General features: G+C 49.4%; 1 protein-coding gene across 13 annotated transcripts in view; it reads right to left on the bottom strand.

The window, feature by feature from the left end:
• Positions 1 to 20,371, bottom strand: part of RBFOX2 (RNA binding fox-1 homolog 2) — an 839,083-nt gene that overhangs the window by 407,837 nt on the left and 410,875 nt on the right. For all 13 annotated transcript variants that reach the window (XR_004538493.1, XM_033935143.1, XM_033935145.1 and 10 more), the window contains one exon: positions 12,927 to 13,151. Coding sequence is in view for 12 of the 13 variants with exons in the window: in XM_033935143.1 (XP_033791034.1) it covers positions 12,927 to 13,151 (225 nt within the window). In the remaining variant the exon portion in view is untranslated. The remainder of the gene's footprint in view (positions 1 to 12,926; positions 13,152 to 20,371) is intronic.

The raw sequence follows: 20,371 nt of genomic DNA, 5'->3' as shown, positions 1-20,371 counted from the left end.
CCAAAAATTTGGTGCTGGTATACTCAAAAGCCACGTCTCAAGACCATTGGGCTACAATCCAGGCCAAATAAGGGGTGGAGAGAGCAGTCTTAAGGATCTTGTACCAAGTGGCTACGGTATTCATCTGGAAGGGTAACAAAACTAGATGGGCATCTAGCCATCCGAAAGACCACTGCTCACCCCACCTGCATGATAAGGAAAGATAATAATGTTGCACCTGCAAATATGCCCAAAACTGTGTAGCAGGGCGCTCCCAACGGGACTGTAGTTGTGTAAAGGTAGGGAAAGTCCCTGTGTCCTCATCAGAAAGATGCCTTAGGCTGACACAGCCCCGGGACTCCCACAATTGAAACTCCAAGGAACCCATCCCCGGGAGGAAGTCTACATTACCCACCAGGGGCAAGAATGGGGATGCCTGGGGAGTGTGCTGCTGTTTCTTCCGCCGCCACCACCATGTCTGGCGAAGGGGTTTCAAAAAATGAATTCAGAAATCAGCCCCTGGCGAAGTCTGAGGGTGCACATGCAGTAAGGATACAAAGGACTGAGGTGTGCACCACTCGGTTAACCAGCCGGGGGGGGGGGGGGGGAGTATTTATAATGGCCTGAGATGCCCTCACGGACAAAGCGCATCAGGGAAGCGACATTATACAATCGAATATCAGGGAGATTCAGTCCACCCTTCCATTTATCCAAGGACAGGGTGGCGAAGCTGATTTGGGCCCATTTGTTACATTGGCTACAGTTTCTACGCAGACAGAAATGACGGATCAACTAGAGAACAGCCTTTTACAAGAACTGAATAGCTTGAGAGAGGAGGTCATGCGCTTAAGAAGTATCCGGGATGACGAGGCCTACATCGATGAAGTCATCCAGGAACTGTCCCAGATCACCGTACAGGAACCTGGCAGGACCATCCTCGGGACGCCCAAAACCACCATTCCTGATTCATTGGGACCAACAATTGGAATTCAGGAGGAGGCAGACGACGCTGACTCCTGGCAGCTGGTAACCTCCTCCACAGGCAAACACAAAAAACCTTCCTCATATACTGTCTCTTTTTCTCACACACAGGGTAGTTCTACATCAACCCCGCAAATCCCATTGAGGAACAGATTCCAGCTGCTTCAGGGAAGACCTGACAATGAGGAACAGGAAGATATCCAACAGGAGGTTCCGGTCCCAGAGACATCAGTACGGCCCTCCCCTAAGAAGCGTAGAGTTGTGGTAATTGGGGATTCAATGCTGAGGGGCACGGAGGGCCCAATCTGCAGACCAGATATTCAATCGAGAGAGGTTTGCTGTTTGCCAGGAGCCAGGATCCGGGATGTAACCGCCTGCTTGGACAGTCTCATCAAGCCCCAGGACCACTTCCCCATGCTTCTTATCCATGTCGGAACCAACGATACCGCCAGGAGCACCCCGGAGAGGATACCTGAGGACTTTGGTGCCCTGGGTGAGAAGCTGAGGAGGTTGGATGCGCAGGTTGTGTTCTCCTCGATCCTTCCAGTAAGAGGCAAGGGAAGAGCCAGAGAGAATCGGATCCAGAAGGCAAACGACTGGCTGCAAGGATGGTGCAAGGAGATGAACTTCGGGTTCCTGAACCACGGAGAGGCACTACAAGGACTACAGGGACCAGATGGGTTGCACCTGTCCAGCAGAGGGAAGAACGTCTTTGGACACCGATTAGCCCGACTACTCCATAGGGCTTTAAACTAGGTAAGTTGGGGGAGGGTACGGGCACTAATAACCTATCTAATGAAGTAAGCTGCAAATACCATTCAGGATCTGAGGTATATAAACATAGCAATCATGGATCTGGGGGGGGTGCTCACATTTCCGAGTTCAGGGGGGATACTGACATTTTCGAATCCGGGGTAAGTTCACACTGTGTTTCAGGGTCTAAGGAGAATACACACATCGCAAACAATACCAAAGGAGCCGATGGAGCTCAATCGGGAATATCACTAGATAACCATAACAAACCTAGGATTTGGAAGGCTATGTACGTCAATGCCCACAGTTTGGGCAACAAGATTCTGGAATTGGAGACGGAAATGAGGGGCGCCGACCTAGATGTGGTGGCAATATCCGAAACCTGGCTTACGGACTCCCACAGGTGGGACATGGTCATACCGGGTTACAATTTGTTCCGCCAAGACAGAGAGGGCAAAATGAGAGGAGGGGTAGCACTATATGCCAAAGATGACATCAAAGTTACCAGAATCACAGATGTTAGGTACACAGGGGAATCCCTTTGGGTAAATATGGCCAGGGGAAAGGACAAATGCCTGTACCTTGGCATAGTATACAGACCCCCAAGGCAACAGGAAGACCTTGATATGGAATTAATCGAGGACATAGAGAATATCACCTTGCGTGGGGACACAGTATTGATGGGGGACTTCAATATGCCTGACGTGAATTGGAACACACTTTCCTCTGCGACCGGCAGCAGCAAAAGGCTATTAAACTCTATAAAGGGAGCAAGACTCAAGCAAATGGTTTTGGAGCCAACTAGGGATCAGGCGATTCTAGACCTAATACTTACCAACGGAGAAAGTGTCACAGATGTCTCTGTGGGAGACACGCTGTCATCCAGTGACCACAACATGGTATGGTTTAACCTCAGAAAAGGCTTCATCAAACCCAACACTTTAACTAAGGTCCTCAGCTTCAAGGACACCAACTTCGAGGACATGGGGGAATTCATCCATCAGTCGCTGCAAAACCAAGCAGAGACTGATAATGTAGAGGAATTGTGGTCAACACTGAAAACTACCATACACGAAGCAACAAACAGATTTATTAAATCTGTAAGTAAACGACGAAGAAAAAACAAACCGCAGTGGTTCTCTACGGAGGTCTCCAACCTCATAAAAGAGAAGAAGAGAGCATTCATCTCCTTCAAACATTCAGGGAAGCAGGGCTCCAGAGAAGACTATCTGGCCAAGTCAAGAACCGTCAAAACAGCAGTCAGAGAGGCCAAATTGCAGGTGGAGGAGAATCTAGCAAAGAATATCAAAAAGGGCGATAAAACATTCTTTAGGTATATTAGTGATAGAAACAGGAACACAGGAGGGATAGTGCGCCTTAGAAAACCGGACGGGAACTATGTAGAATCGGACTCTGAGAAGGCTAAACTGTTAAATGAATACTTTTGCTCAGTTTTCACCCATGAGGCGCAGGGATCCGGCCCTCAACTACCAACAGGGGATAGCTCGATAGACCCGTTTTGCAGCTTCGAGATAACGCCCAGTAGTGTCTACAGTGAACTATCCAAACTCAAGGTTCACAAAGCCATGGGGCCAGACAACATACACCCCAGAGTACTCAGAGAGTTAAAAGACACCTTGGCGAAACCACTATCAACACTCTTCAATCTCTCCCTTAGCAAAGGAAAAGTCCCGCTAGACTGGAAAACGGCTAATGTCATTCCACTCCACAAAAAAGGAAGTAGGACGGAAGCTACAAACTACAGACCAGTGAGCCTCACATCAATAGTAAGCAAACTAATGGAAACTCTAATCAAACACCAATTGGATGCGGTCCTTAACGAGGGGAATCTGCGAGATCCCCGTCAACATGGGTTTACAAAGGGGAGGTCCTGTCAATCCAACCTGATCAGCTTCTTTGACTGGGTGACGAGGAAGCTGGATATTGGGGAGTCCCTGGACGTCGTGTACTTAGATTTCAGCAAAGCATTCGATAGCGTACCACACCGCAGGTTGTTGAGCAAGATGAGCTCCATAGGTTTGGGAGATACCTTGACCACATGGGTGGGGGACTGGCTAGGAGGTAGACTTCAGAGGGTGGTGGTGAATGGCTCCCCCTCCGAAACGACAGAGGTGTTAAGTGGAGTGCCGCAGGGCTCGGTCTTGGGCCCAATCTTATTCAACATCTTCATAAGGGACTTGGCTGAAGGGCTTCAGGGTAAATTAACGTTATTCGCCGATGATGCCAAATTATGCAATATAGTGGACAAGAACACAACAGGACCTGACAACAAATCCAAGACCGATAGTATGGCACACGACCTCCTCCTACTGGAGAATTGGTCCAGGACCTGGCAACTAAACTTCAATGCCAAAAAATGCAAGGTCATGCACCTTGGCAACAAAAATCCATGTAAGACTTACACTCTTAATGGTGAGATCCTAGAGAGAACTGTAGCGGAACGAGACTTAGGGGTAATCATCAGTGAGGACATGAAGACTGCAACTCAGGTGGAGAAAGCTTCATCTAAAGCCAGACAAATCATGGGTTGCATACGAAGGAGTTTCGTTAGCCGTAAGCCCGAAGTCATAATGCCATTATATAGGTCCATGGTGAGACCCCATCTGGAATACTGTGTACAATTCTGGAGACCACATTACCGCAAAGATGTGCTGAGACTTGAGTCGGTCCAGCGAATGGCCACAAGGATGGTCACGGGGCTCAGGGATCTCCCGTATGAGGAACGGCTGAATAAACTGCAGCTCTACTCCCTTGAGGAACGCAGGGAGAGGGGGGACATGATCGAGCCATTCAAGTACCTCACGCGCCGTATCGAGGTGGGGGAGGATATCTTCTTCTTCAAGGAACCCACGTCAACACGAGGGCATCCATGGAAAATCAGGGGAGGGACATTACATGGCGACACCAGGAAATACTTCTTCACCGAGAGGGTGGTGGATCGATGGAATGGTCTTCCGATGCAGGTGATTGAGGCCAGCAGTGTGCCTGATTTTAAAGCTAAATGGGATCGAAAGGTGGGATCTCTTCGCAAAGGGAGGTAGGGGAGGGTCATTGATGTGGGCAGACTTGATGGGCCTTGGCCCTTATCTGCCGTCACCTTCTATGTTTCTAAGTAAGGAAACAAGGAAAGATTTAAAGGTCTGTTCATCTTTGTGATCCATAAGGGGACCATTTGGAGCGGATATAAAATTTTTGGCAGTAAGACCATTTTGAATAACACCACTCTTCCCCAAAGGGAAAGCGGCAAATCCTTCCACTTCACACAAAGTTTATGGATAGCCTCAATGTGATAAAGAACATTATATTGATAGATGATATGAGGTTGGATATTCAGATAGACCCCCAGGTATCGCATCGGTTTCCGGACATGGGCCACCGGAAGAGCATCATGCCTACGCTTGTGCTTGTGAGAAGCCAGGGGTAGGAGTTCCGATTTGGCACAGTTAACATGAAGGCCCGATATGGTCCCAAAGTCTCGGACAATAGAGAGAGCCACCGGTAAGTGTAGGTGAGCTTGTTCCAGATATAACAGAACATCATCTGCGAATAGATTGATGCGACTCTCTCTGGCTCCAATTTTAATGCCCTGGATGATAGGTTCGGAGAGGATCTTAACCGCCAATGGTTCAATAGCCAGCAGAAAAAGGAGTGGGGACAACGGGCACCCTGCCGGGTACCGCGTTCGAGCAGGAAGGGCAGAGTAAGGTATCCATTAACGAGGAGTCTAGCCTGCGGCAAGAAGTATAGACTATGCACCCATTCCACAAAGGTACCCTCCAACCCAAATTGACCCATGACCCAAAAAAGATAAGACCAAGAAATGCTATTGAACGCCTTCTCCATGTCGAGGCCCACAATAGCCGCCCTATTGTCACCTCCTCTCCAAGAGTAAATGGCCATCAAAGCCCTCATGAGATTCATAAAGGTATATCTCCCAGGTACAAATCTGACCTGATCCTCATGAATAATGTGTAGAAAGGCGTTCAGACACTTAGCGAGCAATTTTGCTTCTTGGTTAAGAAGCGATATGGGTCTGTAACATCCCACCTGAGAGGGATCCTTTCCTGGCTTTGGTAATAAAACAACATGGGCCAAATTATACCGATCCACACTTTTCTGTGAATGTAAGGAATTATGCCAAGGATGGAGAAATGACGTCAGACAGAATTTTAAAGTATTCGGGCCCATAGCAGTCAGGCCCCGGAGATTTAGTTAATTTGAGCCCCTTAATACCCATCTCCACCTCAAGGCAGGCAATGGAGGCATTCAGAGCTTGAATCTGGTCTGGAGTGAGCTTAGGGAGTAGAACATTCTGGGAAAAAAAATCCCAGTTGATATCTTCAGAAGGTTTGTGGGCATGTGTGGATATGGGCTTGTTTTATATAAGTGTGGCCTTGTGGATAGTTAATAGCCGTAATGACTTGGCGCTTGCGATAAGGACGGACTAAGTGTGCCATTAACCTGCTGGCTCTCCTCCCCAGCGATAAAAGTTATATTGACGGAAATACAGCTCTCGCTCTGCCCGTTGCATGAGAACCGCATCTACCTGTTATCTAAGGGTACGTATTCGTAAACGATTAGCGTCCATCAAGGTCCCCTGGTGGCAACTCTGTAACTGCTATAGCTTGCCCAATAGTGTCAGTAATTCTGCTTCTTGTTTATTTTTTTCTCAGAGACATAGGCAATAACGAAGCCGCGCAGTACCGCCTTGGAAGCTTCCCAGAAGAGACCCGGATCGAGATCAGGGGTGTAGTTAGTACCATAATAATCGCAGATACTTGAGGAAAGCAAGATCTTTATAGAGATAACCTGGGAAATGCCAGGTCCATTCAGAGGGATCAGCGGCAATTTGAAGAGAGAGCACCACAGGGGAGTGATCAGATAGAGGAACCTCCAAGATCTCTGCTTCAGCTACTATAGGCAAGAAATAATCGAGGTGTGTATAAAGGTTATATGGGTTAGAATAGAAAGTGTAGGTGCGTTCGTGGGATGGAGCGAGGGCCAAATGTCCAAAACCCCGAGCTGTGTAGTCAGAAAATTAACCCCATTACCCATGTGGTCCACAGGGAAGCACTCTGTGGGAGCGCAGTCCTGAGTGGGATCCGCCGTGATATTAAAGTCCCCTACCAAGAGGATTTGGTAGCCTGGGTACTGTGCCAGCCTAGACATCACTCCCGAAAAGAAACAATGATTGTAAACATTAGGGGTATATACATTACAAAGCAGGAATTTCCTTCTCCACAGCTCCCCCAACACGATGACATATCGGCCTTCCTTATCCTGGATAACTTTGTGCATTTGGAACGTAAGTTGTTTATGGACCAAAATAACTACCCCCCACCCCCATCGGCGGCTAATATAAGAAGAATAATACACCTTGCCCACCCAATCTCTCCGAAGTTTCTCATGTTCTACTATCGTGAGGTATGTCTCTTGTAGGAAGGCAATGTCAACATGCTATTTACAAAACCTTGAAAGTATCTTTTTCCTTTTGATAGGGGAGTGTATCCCATCCACATTGAGGGTGACACATTTCAGTTTAATCATATTCTATCTGCCCATCAACAACATGTGTGGCAAAGGTCTGCCATGTAGCAGAGGGAAAAAGGGCCCCCCAGCTAGACCCCCCCTCCAGATGTACAAAAAGGATCCGCCCTCTGAACCCCAAATGACAGCCGTGTATCTGCCTGCCTAAATATGGCCTAGCCGTCAAGTCAGAGGCCTGTGCTCCCGAGCCCACATGCATACTCTTCCATTCACACCCCACCCGACTCTCTCCCCACCACCCCTTCCCATCCCACTCACCCCTTCCCATCCCACTCACCCCCCTCCCCTTTCCTTCGGCGGAGGGCCCGGTTCTGGAAAGTAGCGCACTGGGGGCAGGAGTCGGTTGGATGAGCGGCCCCCAGGCAGAGGATGCACCGGTGATGCGGGTCTGTGATGGAAAGAAGCCGCTCGCACCGGGAGCACTTTTTAAAGCCGGTCAAAGGCCGGGACATAGAATCGAAACTGGCCGCGGCTCGAATAGCCACGCGGCCAAGGGGACCCAGAAGCCTCCGGGTCGGTGAAAAACGAAGCAGGAACAGTTGAAACAAGAAAAAACTCGCGCACAGCAACTAAATCCAGAAAAACAAGAAAAAATTGCGGTGCTAGAAGGCAGTTGGGGCAGAGCCTGGAAAAACACGACTTCTAGGCTCAGCGGAAAATTTTGAACTGGAGACCACGAGGGGATGCGCCCCCTAGTGGAGCAGGAAGGCACGCATGCGTGGAGCAGCAGAGCAAACTTAAATCTTCAATCAAGTTTGCTTGAAAATGCTTCCGCATCGGGGCTCCGTAGATGACGTCACCCACATGTGAGAATATCATGCCTGCTTGTCCTCTGATAACAGCATCTTTTGAATGAGAGGAAACGGAGGAAACACATATAGAGATTAGTCCAGTCCAGAAGTAGAGGCGATGAGGAGTGTAGATCCTGGAGCACAACTGAGGCAGTTTGAAGTTGTGGGGGGCTGCAAAGAGATCTATCTGAGGCGTGCGCACTGAGAGAAGATGTGATGAAGGGGCGTGGAATGGAGAGTCCGTTCGTGAGGTTGTAGAAGACGACTCAAGTTGTCTGGTAAGGTATTGTCCGCCCCCTGAATGTAGACAGCTTTGAGGAAGGCGCTGTAGCAAATTGCCCAATCCCAAACTTTCAGAGCTTCCTCACAGAGGGAGGCAGATCCTGTGCCTCCCTGTTTGTTGACATAATACATTGCAACTTGATTGTCTGTGCGAATGAGGACTACATGGTCGTGAAGCAGATGCTGAAAAGCATTGAGAGCATTGAAAATTGCCCTGAGTTCCAGGAGATTGATGTGACACTGATGATCCGTACTGGTCCAATATCCTTGAGTACGGAGACCATCTAGATGAGCCCCCCAAGGGTAAGTTGAAGAATAGGTCATGAAAACCTTCTGATGGGGGGTTGCGTGTGAAAAAGTAAGCCTCTGGATAAATTGGAAGAGAGCATCCAGCAACGAAGAGACTGTGTCAGAGCAGGAGTGACCCGGATGTGTCGAGTCAGAGGGTCGGAAACCTGCGTCCATTGAGATGCTAGGGTCCACTGAGGAATTCTGAGGTCAAGTCTGGCAAAAGGAATCACATGTACTGTGGAAGCCATGTGACCCAGAAGAACTATCGTGTGTCTCGCCGAGATGATCGGGCGAGAGGAGACCTAATGACAAAGATGGAGAAGAGCCTCCAGACGTTGTTGAGGAAGGAACGCTCCGAGTTGGACAGTATCCAGAACAGCTCCGATGAATGGAAGAGTCTGAGAAGGCTGGAGATGGGATTTCGGAAAGTTTATTTCGAATCCCAGACTGCAGGAACCAGATAGTTCGCTGGGTCACTGGTCGACTTCTTGAGACGTGGAAGCCTTGATGAGCCAGTCGTCCAGGTAGGGTAAGAACTGAATACCATGGTTCCTGAGCGCAGCGGCCACAACTACCAGGCATTTGGTGAAGACTCTGGGTGACGAGGCCAGGCCGAAAGGGAGCACTCTATTGATAATCAAGATTTCCCACCCGAAATCTGAGGTATTGACGGGAGGCTGGATGGATGGGAATGTGCGTGTAGGCCTCCTTGAGATCTAGAGAGCATAACCAGTCATTCTGCTCGAGGAGGGGGATACAGAGATGCTAGGGTCAACATGAATTTTTCTCTGACCAGAAATTTGTTGAGCACCCTGAGATCCAAAATAGGACACAAATTGCCTGTCTTCTTTGGAACAAGGAAGTACCGGGAGTAAAATCCCTAATTCTGCTAAGCCAAAGGAACTGGCTCGATAGCTCGGAGCTGAAGCAAACTGAGCTTCCTGAAGAAGGGCGGTCTGGGCAGAATTGGAAGGATACTCTCTTGGAGGATGTTCCGGAGGAACTTCATGGAACTGAAGAGAGTAGCTCTCCCTGACGATGGAAAGGACCCAGAGGTCGGTAGTAACAGTCATCCATCAGTGGTAAAAATGATGGAGACGACCTCCGATAGGGGGGAAAATGGGAAAAGGCAGAACGACGGAAGTTATGCTTTCTTCTAGACAGTCAAAAAGGCTGAGGAGCTTTGGGTACAGCAGGTAGCTGAGGCTTCTGCTGCTTCTGAGGATGTTGCCTCTTGACTGGCTGATGAATGGAAGGAGTCTGCTTCGGTGGGAAACACCGTTGGTAAATCAGAGAAGGGCATGTTGGGCGAGGAGGAGCCGGCTTCGGCTTCGGGCGGAGAATGGATTGAAAAGACTTCTCGTGGTCCGAAAGCTTCTTGGTGGCAGCCTCTATAGACTCATCAAAGAGGTCATTGCCAGCGCAAGGAACATTAGCTAGCCGGTCCTGCAGATTAGGATCCATGTCGATGGTACGGAGACACGCCAGACGCCGCATGGCCACCGAACAGCAGTAGCTCGAGCAGACAGCTCAAAAGCATCATAGGAAGACTGAAGAAGCTGCAGCCGAAGTTGGGACAAGGATGCAAGGAATTCCTGATATTCAAAATGCGCACGAAAATCCAGATAAGGCATGAACTTTTGAAGAATGGAGAGAAAGAACTCAAAATAGGTGATGAAATGAAAATTATAATTGAGGACTCTGGAGGTCATCATGGAGTTTTGGTAGAAGCGACGACCAAATCTGTCCATCGTTTTGCCTTCCTTGCCCGGAGGAACAGTGGCATACACCTGGGAAGGGTAAGATCTTTTTAAAGAAGACTCAACCAGAAGGGATTGATGAGACAATTGAGCATTGTCAAACCCCTTGTGATGAACAGTCCTGTATCTGGAATCCAATTTGCCCGGAACAGCTGGAATGGAATAAGGAGTTTCCAGACAGCGGACAAAGGTTTGATCCAAAAGCTTGTGGAGAGGAAGCTTGAGGGATTCAGCAGGAGGTTGAGGAAGATGCATGGTCTCGAGATACTCCTTTGAAAACTTAGATCCAGTGTCAAGTTGAATATCCAAATCAGCCGCCATCTGACGCAGAAAAGATGAAAAAGACAGCTGATCTGTCAAAGCCTGGCCTCGAGAGGGACTCGAGGATGTCGAGGCGGCTTGCTCCAAAGAAGAAGGAGACCTGGATGGAGAAAAAGAACCCACCGGGTCTTCGAAATCCGGAAGCGGAAGAGTCGAAGTAGGCGGTGGGGAATATTGAAAAAAAGGCTGCTTCCGATGAGGCGAGGCATGCCTGGATGAATGCTTCGAAGAATGCATCAATCGATGATGCGAGCTGTGCCTCGAAGCAGGCCTCGACAATCGAGGAGAGCGTGTCCCCGCCGAAGCCCCCAGAGAATGAATAGGGCTGGAGGCTGTGGAACGAAGCAAAGGAGGCTGAGTGGAAGAACCTTGAGGCACTCACAAAGACTCTGCTCCTTACATCGAGTGCATGGGTTCCAATGGAGGCATGGACAAAGACTCTGCTTCTTGCGATGCATGCCGCGCTGCCAGACCGGACACTCACAGAGACTCTGCTCCCTGTAGAGAGTGTGCGTACGACTGAGGCACAGGAGGCGGCTCGACCTCGCGGGAGACCTCCAAATGCCCAGGCTGGATTTGTGAGAGAAGCTTCGGCCACATGGCAGTAAAGAGCTAAATGAATTGCTTCTCCAACAAGGTCTGGAACAAAGCCGGTAAGGATGGATCCGCGTCTGCAACGGGACCACCTGCATGGGCTTCATTCTCCCTCGAGGCAGTGTGAGAGTGCTTGGACTTAGAAGCCTTGGGCACTTAAGCACCACCGGGGGAATAGCCTGCTGTGCTAGTTGACCTGAAGAGACAGAGGAAGGCACAGCAGCAGGCGTCGAAGACATAGCCGGTACAAACGAGACAGGTATGATGAGGCTCGGAGCAGAGGCTGTGGAAGCCTGGAGAGCTTCAGATGATGTCAAGGGCGAAGCGCCCTTCGAGGACAAAAGCTCCATTGAAGACTCCATGCTGAAAAGCTGCTCCCATAGGATGCAACGACGCTTGAAAGCACGAGACGTAAGTGTTGAGCAAGGCCGGCACGATTTCGGGAGATGTTGAGGCCCGAGACAAGACAGCGTCGATGAGGGTCAGTCAGGGAAATCGCGCGCTGGCACTTGGAACACTTTTTAAAACCGGTGGCAGGCCGGGACATAGGCCGAAAAAGCTCCGCCACAAGATCGAAGCCGCGGGGCTGCTGCCATGTGCACTGCCCGGTCAAATGAACGGAAGAAATTTTTTTTTTTTTAAACAAAAAATAACAATGAAATATAGCGATTCTGAGAAAAAATAACCCAAAACCACGGAGAAAAGAAGGCATAAGTGAAAACACTTCACGCAGAGAGTCGAAGACGGACTTCTCGGCTCTGTGGAAAAGTAAGAACTGAGGAGACGCGCCCTGCGCTGGGCGGGAAGGCACTCGCGCATGCGCGGTGCGGGCGACTCAAAACTTCGAGTTTCTTCAAGCAAGTCTGCTTGTGAGGCGTCCGCATCGGGACTCCGTTGGATCACATCACCCACTTGTGAGAATACCTGTCTGCTTGTCCTGGGATAATAAGCTGCCTGCTTGTTCTGGGATAACAGTATTCATGTTTGAATAGAAAGCTGGGTTTTAATTCATCAAACAGATCTTTTATCATTTCTATCTTGTTGATCACTAATCTCGCGCTAACATATCCACATGGGATTCAGGTGAGTAAGACTTCATTAGTTTAAGTGGTTGGGATTCTTATTAGGTTGGGTTTTGTTTACCTATAGTTAAAAAATAATTATCCTCAATTTTCATATTTAGCAAAAAATAAAAAATAAACATAAGTCACTAAGTAAAAATGACAATTAAAAGAAGAGGAATTCCTGATAGATAATATATTTTGTGATGTCAAACAGCTAAGCTTTAAAGGCCACTCACCACAACATATCTATGTCCATCCTATCATTCTCGCTGCAACAAACTCCCCAATCTCTATCTGTCCCATCTGTCCTGTTTGTCCTAATTAGACTGTAAGCTCTTCTGAGCAGGGATTGTGTATTATTCATGTAAAGCACTGTGTATACCTTTTGGCGCTTTAGAAATGTTAAATAGTAATAGTAGTAGTTAAGAAGTGATAGTCATTAGTTAAGTAGTGAGCACTACCTACTAAGACCATGGTAATAAACCCAAGTTTGGATGGATTTTCAAGGAAGTTCCAAGTTAGTAGGATACATGAACACATACCGTGAGAACACCATTTTGAGTGTTTGATGTGCTTGTGCTCTGCTCGCCATGCGTCTGTGTGGTTCCATAGAGTGACATGTTGTGTTCACTGGTCTGACCCCCATAGTCCTGAGTCTGCTGTACCCCATATTCTGTAGAGATGCCATTCTGTGGTGGTGGAGGAAATGGAATGGTGGCAAAGGGTGGAACCATTGCATCAGGAGTGACTGTCGGCTCCTGATTACCCTAGAAGCAAAAAACAAAATGATTGGTGAGATCTCATAGAACACTACAATACACTGCTTAATGCAGAATTCTGAAGAGAAGAGCTCATTGTCGAACATACTCTGATTTAATTTCTGGAACAGACTTCTGCTCCTAAGATCAATGGGAGACAAGGGAGCAATCTGCAACTGGGAATATGGTAGAAGCCTATTCTATAAAGGAACAGAGACACCCACTTTCCTTCAGAGAATGCTAACAACCACAAAAATACATGCATGTATAATATACTGTAAGTTATGCCTGTGTGAATCCTAAGCTCTGCCCAGACACCATCTATGTGTACACCCTACCAGCAAGGTACATATATTTTACAGAACAGTGCTTAGGTGGAATTTTGGCATATACACATCATGTGCACATCTATATATGTATATAATACTGTTATCCTGAAGAAATGCATGTGTAACTGGCACATTAACAGTGATCGTGTGCTTTATAGAACTGCTTTACAAGTGTGCAGTTGATATGTCATAATATGAGTATTCAATATTGCTAGCAAGGGTAGGGGGAAAAAAAGAGCTTTTTTTTAAAGTTACTCCTAACAATTTCTAGTTCAGGGTTTCCCAAATCTATCCTTGGGGGAATCCCATTTAGACAGGTTTTCAAGATATTTCCAGGAATATTCATGAGATCAATTTGCATAGCAAGGAGACAGTTTATGCAAATCAATATCATAAAAATTTATTATGGTACTAGTGTTTAAGCCCGTTATATTAACGGGTGCTAGAAAGCAGCCCCCTTTCCCTCTCCCCCTCCAGTTCCTCCCTGATTGTCTCTCCGTGACCCCCTTCTGTCTTTCCCCCCAAGCAAAGCTGTCTGCCTCCCAGCACACCCCTCCCCCAAAGCAGCCCCCTTTCCCTCTCCCCCTCCAGTTCCTCCCTGACTGTCTCTCCATGGCCCTCCTTTTGTCTTCCCCCCCCCCTCAAGCAAAGCTGTCTGGCTCTCAGCACACCCCTCCCCCACAGCAGGCCCCTTTCCCCCTCCAGTTCCTCCTTGACTGTCTCTCTGTGGCCCCCCTTCTGTCTCCCCCCAAGCAAAGCTGTCTGGCTCTCAGCACACCCCGCCCCCACAGCAGGCCCCTTTCCCTCTCCCCTGCAGTTCCTCCCTGACTGTCTCTCCATGGCCTCCATTCTGTCTTCCCCCCCAAGCCAAGCTGTCTGCCTCCCAGCACATCCCTCCCCCAAAGCAGCCCCCTTTCCCTCTCCCCTCCACTTCCTCCCTGACTATCTCTCCGTGGCCCCCCTTCTGTCTTCCCCTCCAAGCCAAGCTGTCTGCCTCCCAGCACATCCCTCCCCCAAAGCAGCCCCCTTTCCTTCTCCCTCTCCAGTTCCTCCCTGTCTCCCCGTGGCCCCCCTTCTGTCTTCCCCCCCAAACCAAGCTGTCTGCCTCCCAGCACATCCCTCCCCCAAAGAACCCCCCTTTCCCTCTCCCCCTCCAGTTCCTCCCTGACTGTCTCTAGTCCCTTGCCGCCCCTCCCCCTTCCCGCGGTCCCGACAAACGTGCAGACTCTAGCAGCAGCCTCAGCACTCTAAACACGCAGCTTCGCAGCCTTCTACTGCCCTGATTTGCTCTGCCCTGTCGGGCAGAGCAAATCAGGGCAGTACAAGGCCACGAAGCAGTGTGTTTAGAGTGCTGCGGCTGCTGGAAGTTGCCTGGTTCCAACATTCAGAGGCATCACTCGGGAGCTTTACTCGCCCGTGGACTTGTAAGCCTCGCACCAGTTTCCTTTGGCCTGACCAATGGCCCCTCCCTCCTCCTCCTCCCTCCCTCCCGTCATGGCTCCCCATGTCCCAGCTCTCTCAGTGAGTGAAGGTGGCTGCCGCTGCTGGCCCAGCACCCGCAGCCCCGTCGTCATCTTGGTGTTCCAGGAATCGAGAGGCGGGAGGAAGAGAGGGTCGGAGCCGCAGCGCTCATAGGACCGAGCGCTCGAGAGGGAGACGGCTGGAGTTCGCAGAGGATCCTCCACCTCCTCTGGCAGTGAGTGACGGCGAGGGAGGAGTTGCTCCGTGTTCTGGCCTGCCTCCATGTTCGAAAATCGAATTCGGCACGGAGGCACTCCTCACGGCGCCAGAAATCATGGAGTTTCAAGACCGCATACGTGCTCTAGGGTTTTATTATTATAGATATCCTGAAAACAGGCTGGCTGGGATTCCTCCAGGACAGGTTTGGGAATCACTGAACTAGTTGCTCAGAAATGAATTGACAATGAGGTATAATTACCTCTGCATGGCTTATGTTTTATTGTGATTTCAGTTCCAACATAAATAGAAATGCATAAGAACATTATGATAAAAAACAAAAACAAAATCCTTAGTTATGTTTATGTAATATGTAGAAACCGCATGGAAATAAGATTTTATGTATGTGATATGTAAACTGCATAGTTGTATGCAGTATATAAATTTTATAATAATAAAAAAATAGAAGCAGATATTTTTAATGGACATCAAGATAGACATCTTCATAAGAGAGTAATATTTTCCAGTAGAATCAAATATGAGAAAGCTTCCCTTAATTTTATAACGCTAAAGAACCAGACACTTCAATCACACAAGTAGAGAACATACCAGGCTATGAAGTAGAGAGCTGCACGGGAACGGGGATGACGGGAATCCCGCGGGACCCGCGGGCATCCCGCGGGTTCCCCCTTTGGGTCACGGGGATCCCGTGGGGACGCCCCTAGGGTCGCGGGGATCCCGTGGGGACGCCCCCTAGGGTCGCGGGGATCCCGTGGGGATGCCTCCGAGGGTCGCGGGGTTCCTGCGGGGCTGGATGTACTCAGTCGCACGGCTCTTCTCTCTACTCTGCTTGCAGCACAGAGCCGAACGGAAGTCTTCCCGACGTCAGCGCTGACGTCGGAGGGGAGGGAGGGCTTAAAGCTTAAAGCCCTCCCTCCCTCCGACGTCAGCGCTGACGTCGGGAAGACTTCTGTTCGGCTCTGTGCTGCAAGCAGAGAAGGTAGAGAGAAGAGCCGCGCGACTGAGTCGGGAAGACTTCCGTTTGGCTCTGTGCTGCAGGCAGTGCAGGTAAGGAGGAGAGTAGCCTCGCGGTTCGAGTGGCTACCAAGGGACGGGGCGGTCCGCCCCGCCACACCCCGCCCCGGTTGCAGCACAGCCGGCCAGGTCCCCTTACTTTTGTGGCACTTCCCCGACCGACCGACAACAGCCCCGGTCCGACAATCCTCCCTGCCCTGTAGCCGCGAATCTAAATTATCTTCTTACAGCAGCTGTAATAAGGTAATTTAGATTCGCAGTTAAGGGCAGGGAGGTTTGTCGGACCGGGGCTGTTGTCAGTCAGTCGGGGAAGTGCCACAAAAGTAAGGGGACCTGGCCGGCTGTGCTGCACCCGGGGCGGTAGAGAAGGAGGAGGGGGGGGGGGGAAAGGACGCTGAAAGCACTTGAAGACAGAGGAGGGAGAAGGACGCTGAAAGCACATGGGGGAATACAAAGGGGTGGAGAAGGACGCTGAAAGGCCATGGGAAGGGCGGGGGGGGAGGAAGGACTCTGAAAGCACTTGTGGAAGACAGAGGGGGAGAAGGATGCTGAAAGCACATGGGGAAGACAAAGGGGTGGAGAAGGATGCTGAAAGGACATGGGGAAGATAAAGGGGTGGAGAAGGACGCTGAAAGGCCATGGGAAGGGCGGGGGGGGGGGGAAAGGACTCTGAAAGCACTTGTGGAAGACAGAGGGGGGAGAAGGATGCTGAAAGCACATGGGGAAGACAAAGGGGTGGAGAAAGACGCTGAAAGGACATGGGGAAAACGGGGTGGGGGGTGGAGAAGGACGCTGAAAGGCCATGGGGAAGACAGAGAGGGAGAAGGACGCTGAAAGGACATGGGGAAGCAGAGGGGGGAGAAGGACACTGAAAGCACATGTGGAAGACAGAGGGGGGAGAAGGACGCTGACAGGACATGGGGAAGATGGGGGAGAAGGACGCTGAAAGGAAATGGGGAAGAGAGAGTAGGGAGAAGACGCTGGCAGGGAAGAAGACAGATGCCAGACTAAGGGGGGAGCGGAGAGAAGAAGATGGGTGCCAGACCAATTTGGAAGGGGGAAGAAAGGGAGAGGCACAGTAACAGAGCAAATGGAAGATGCAGAAGGAAGAGAGACAGTGGATGGAAGGAATTGAATGAGAACATGAGGAAAGCAGAAACCAGGCAACAAAGGTAGGAAAAGAATTATATTTCTTTTTTATTTTGCTTCAGGATAAAGTAGTATATTAGTTGTGTTGATAAAAATTTATAAACATTAGAGGCTCTGGTAGAAACCCATTTGCAAAGTATGTATTCTTCCCAATTAATATTTTCAAATTAATAAAGTCTTTTTGCTTATTTGTAAATGGTTTCTACCAGAGCCTTTAATTCAGTAGCATAATTAAATGAAATAACTATTTCTGGACGGGCGGGGACGGAGGGGATTCCTCGCGGGGACGGGTGGGGACGGAGGGGATTCCTCGCGGGGACGGAGGGATTCCTCACGGGGATGGGTGGGGACGGGTGGGATTCCTCACGGGGTCGGGTGGGGACGGGTGGGACTTTGGCGGGGACGGGTGGGATTTCTGTCCCCGCGCAACTCTCTACTATGAAGTCACACAGGGGCAAGTACTATGATAGCTTACAAATGAATACACTAGGCCAAAATGGTAGTACATCATATTAGTGGTACTGTTTCACTATAAAAAATTTGGGATACTACTCTCCTGTGCATGCTCCCATTTGACACCTTCTCAATGATCGCTTTTCTAGACTAACTCTTTTAAAACAACCCTGTCGGCATCCTTGTCTCAGACGTTGTTTTTTAATCTCTCAAAAAGCACTATGGACCCCTCGAAAAATGTTTCATATTGGTCAATTTTCTTCTGATGTTTGTTGGCATTGTCATGTCGAATGTGGAACACTGACTCTCATGCTCTATACTTGTAAAAATTTGCAGCCTTTTTGGGTTTCAGTTTGGTCTATTATTTCACAGATAATATAACTTAAGTTTGAACTCTCCCTTCAGATTGTCATTTGGAGGACCACAGCTTTGTTAGATATTTTATCTAAGGATCACGCAAGATTATTCGATACTAGTGTTTAAGCCCATTACATTAACAGGTACTAGAATAGATGTGTAAACTTTTAGCACAATGGGACGCTGAGGCCTTTCTTTCTTTGCTTCCTGCACCCCCTGTCCAGCAGTAGCCCTTCCCTGCTCCCCCTTGTCGAGCAGCACCCCCTTCCCTGATCCTCCTGTACAGCAGTAGCCCTTCTCCCTTCTTTTACCTCCCTCCTGTCCAGCAGCACACCTTCACTGCTCCCCCTGTTCAGCAGTAGCTCTTCTCCCTTCCTTTTACCTCTCCCCTGTCCAGCAGCATCACTTCCCTGCTCCCCCTGTCAAGCAGTAGCCCTTCTTCCTTCCTTTGACCTCCCCCCCTGTGCAATACCAGCATTTCTCTTCCCTCCCACCCCCCACCCCCCTTCCCTGGTCTTCCTTCTCCCTCTTTCACTCTGTCTCACCAAAAGGGTGCTGCAGCAGCATTTTCTCCGCAGTGTCACATAGCCGTTGGCAGCATTTCTTCTCCCCCTCCCCCACGGTCTCACACAGCCATCAGCAGCATTTCTCATTCTGTCTTTCCCACCCCCCTCCCTTCCGGGTCTCACACAACCGTCGGCAGCGCAGCATTCACAACTCGCTGCTCCTGCTTCATTTGGGCCTTCATCGCTGCCGGGTCCCACCTATTTTCTGTTTCCGCGAAGGCAGGACCCGGTAGTGAGAAAGGCCCAAAGCAAACAGGAACAGCGACTTAAAGCCTCCCTCCCTGCCCTATCTTCCGCCAATGCCACCTTAGCCTGGAAGCGACTTCGCCCATGCTCTGGGGGCTCTAACACTGTGCTTGCCAACTTTGCTTCTCCTCCCTTCCCCCTCTCCGGTTTCGGAGGAACAAGGTCGGGAAGCTGGCAAGCACAGCATAGTCAGAAGTCAGCCAGCGTCGGAGATCATGAAATCAGCTGAGGCAGGCACTGTGCAGGCACGACACCACGGATCACGGACCCACCAAGTTTGAAGTGCGCATGAACACTAAGGGTTTTATTACAGCGGATCTTACTAGCTTTGGCTCTTAAAGTGATCCTTAAAAACTGGAAATTTCAATGTGACCTACATATTTCTATGTGGTGGAATTTAGTATGTCTGACTCAAATTTGAGTTAGCAAGTACTTTGTTTACTTCTTGTCATCAAAAAGTTCTACGTACCTGGTTTTGTTTTCTACAATATGTGTTCTGATAGATGGGGGGGTCCCTTTCTTTTTGTATTTTTGCTATCTGAGAGAGATGGTCTGTGGTTTCTATAAAAATTTGGGATATTTTATGGGACTTGAATGCATCTCTGTGTGGGGTTATTCTTTCCTTAAATCTAAGAGAACTAATGAGTCCCCTTTCAAAGAAAAGACATTTAAAAATGTGTAAAGAAATCATCTTGAACCAGAAATTAATTAATTTATTTACCACTTATAGCCCAAGGGGCTCATAATAAAAAAAATAAAAAATAAAAAAGTCTAAAAAGTGGCATAAATGGGTACTTGGACAATCAAAAAAGCCTGATTGTCCAAGTACCCATAATCAAAGCTGGATTTAGACGTATCTAAAACCAGTTTAGGCCTTTCCCCTGCCTCTAAACGCATAGAGTGAAAAGAGGCATTTTTAGAGGAGGGGAAAGGGCGGGAGATGGGCGAGAGATGGCCCGACCTAGATCTAGGCGTGCAGCAGGTATAACCAAAACTTTAGGCAGGTTGCCTAGTTAGCACTTATACGTTTTGACTTAGACCAAGTCAAAACACATATAAGTGCCGAAAAAGGGGCCGCTGAGCTGATGGCGGCTGGCTCGATCAGCTCAGCGGCCCGGAAACCTACCCACCCCCCCACTGCAACCATCGGGGCAGGAAAGATGCCTCATCTCCCCTGCCGCAATAGCGGCACTTGGGATCGCTAAAGCAGCAGAAGAGATGAGCCATCTCTCCTGCAGTGATCCACCCCTCCCCCCCAGCCAACGATCAGGACAGGAGGGAGCCCAAGCCCGCTGAAACCCCACCCGGCCGATCCAATCAGGCCAGGAGGGAGCCCAAGCCTTCCTGGCCCAGTGACTGCACAACCCCCAACTAACATTTGAGCCGCCTGGGCCAATCAGCCATTTCTGGGATGGCT

Source organism: Geotrypetes seraphini, chromosome 2 (genome assembly GCF_902459505.1).
Source record: "Geotrypetes seraphini chromosome 2, aGeoSer1.1, whole genome shotgun sequence".
In the NCBI taxonomy this organism is placed as follows: Eukaryota; Metazoa; Chordata; class Amphibia; order Gymnophiona; family Dermophiidae; genus Geotrypetes; species Geotrypetes seraphini.
The sequence above is the reverse complement of the archived record's forward strand: the minus strand, read 5'-3'. Positions and strand labels throughout refer to the sequence as shown.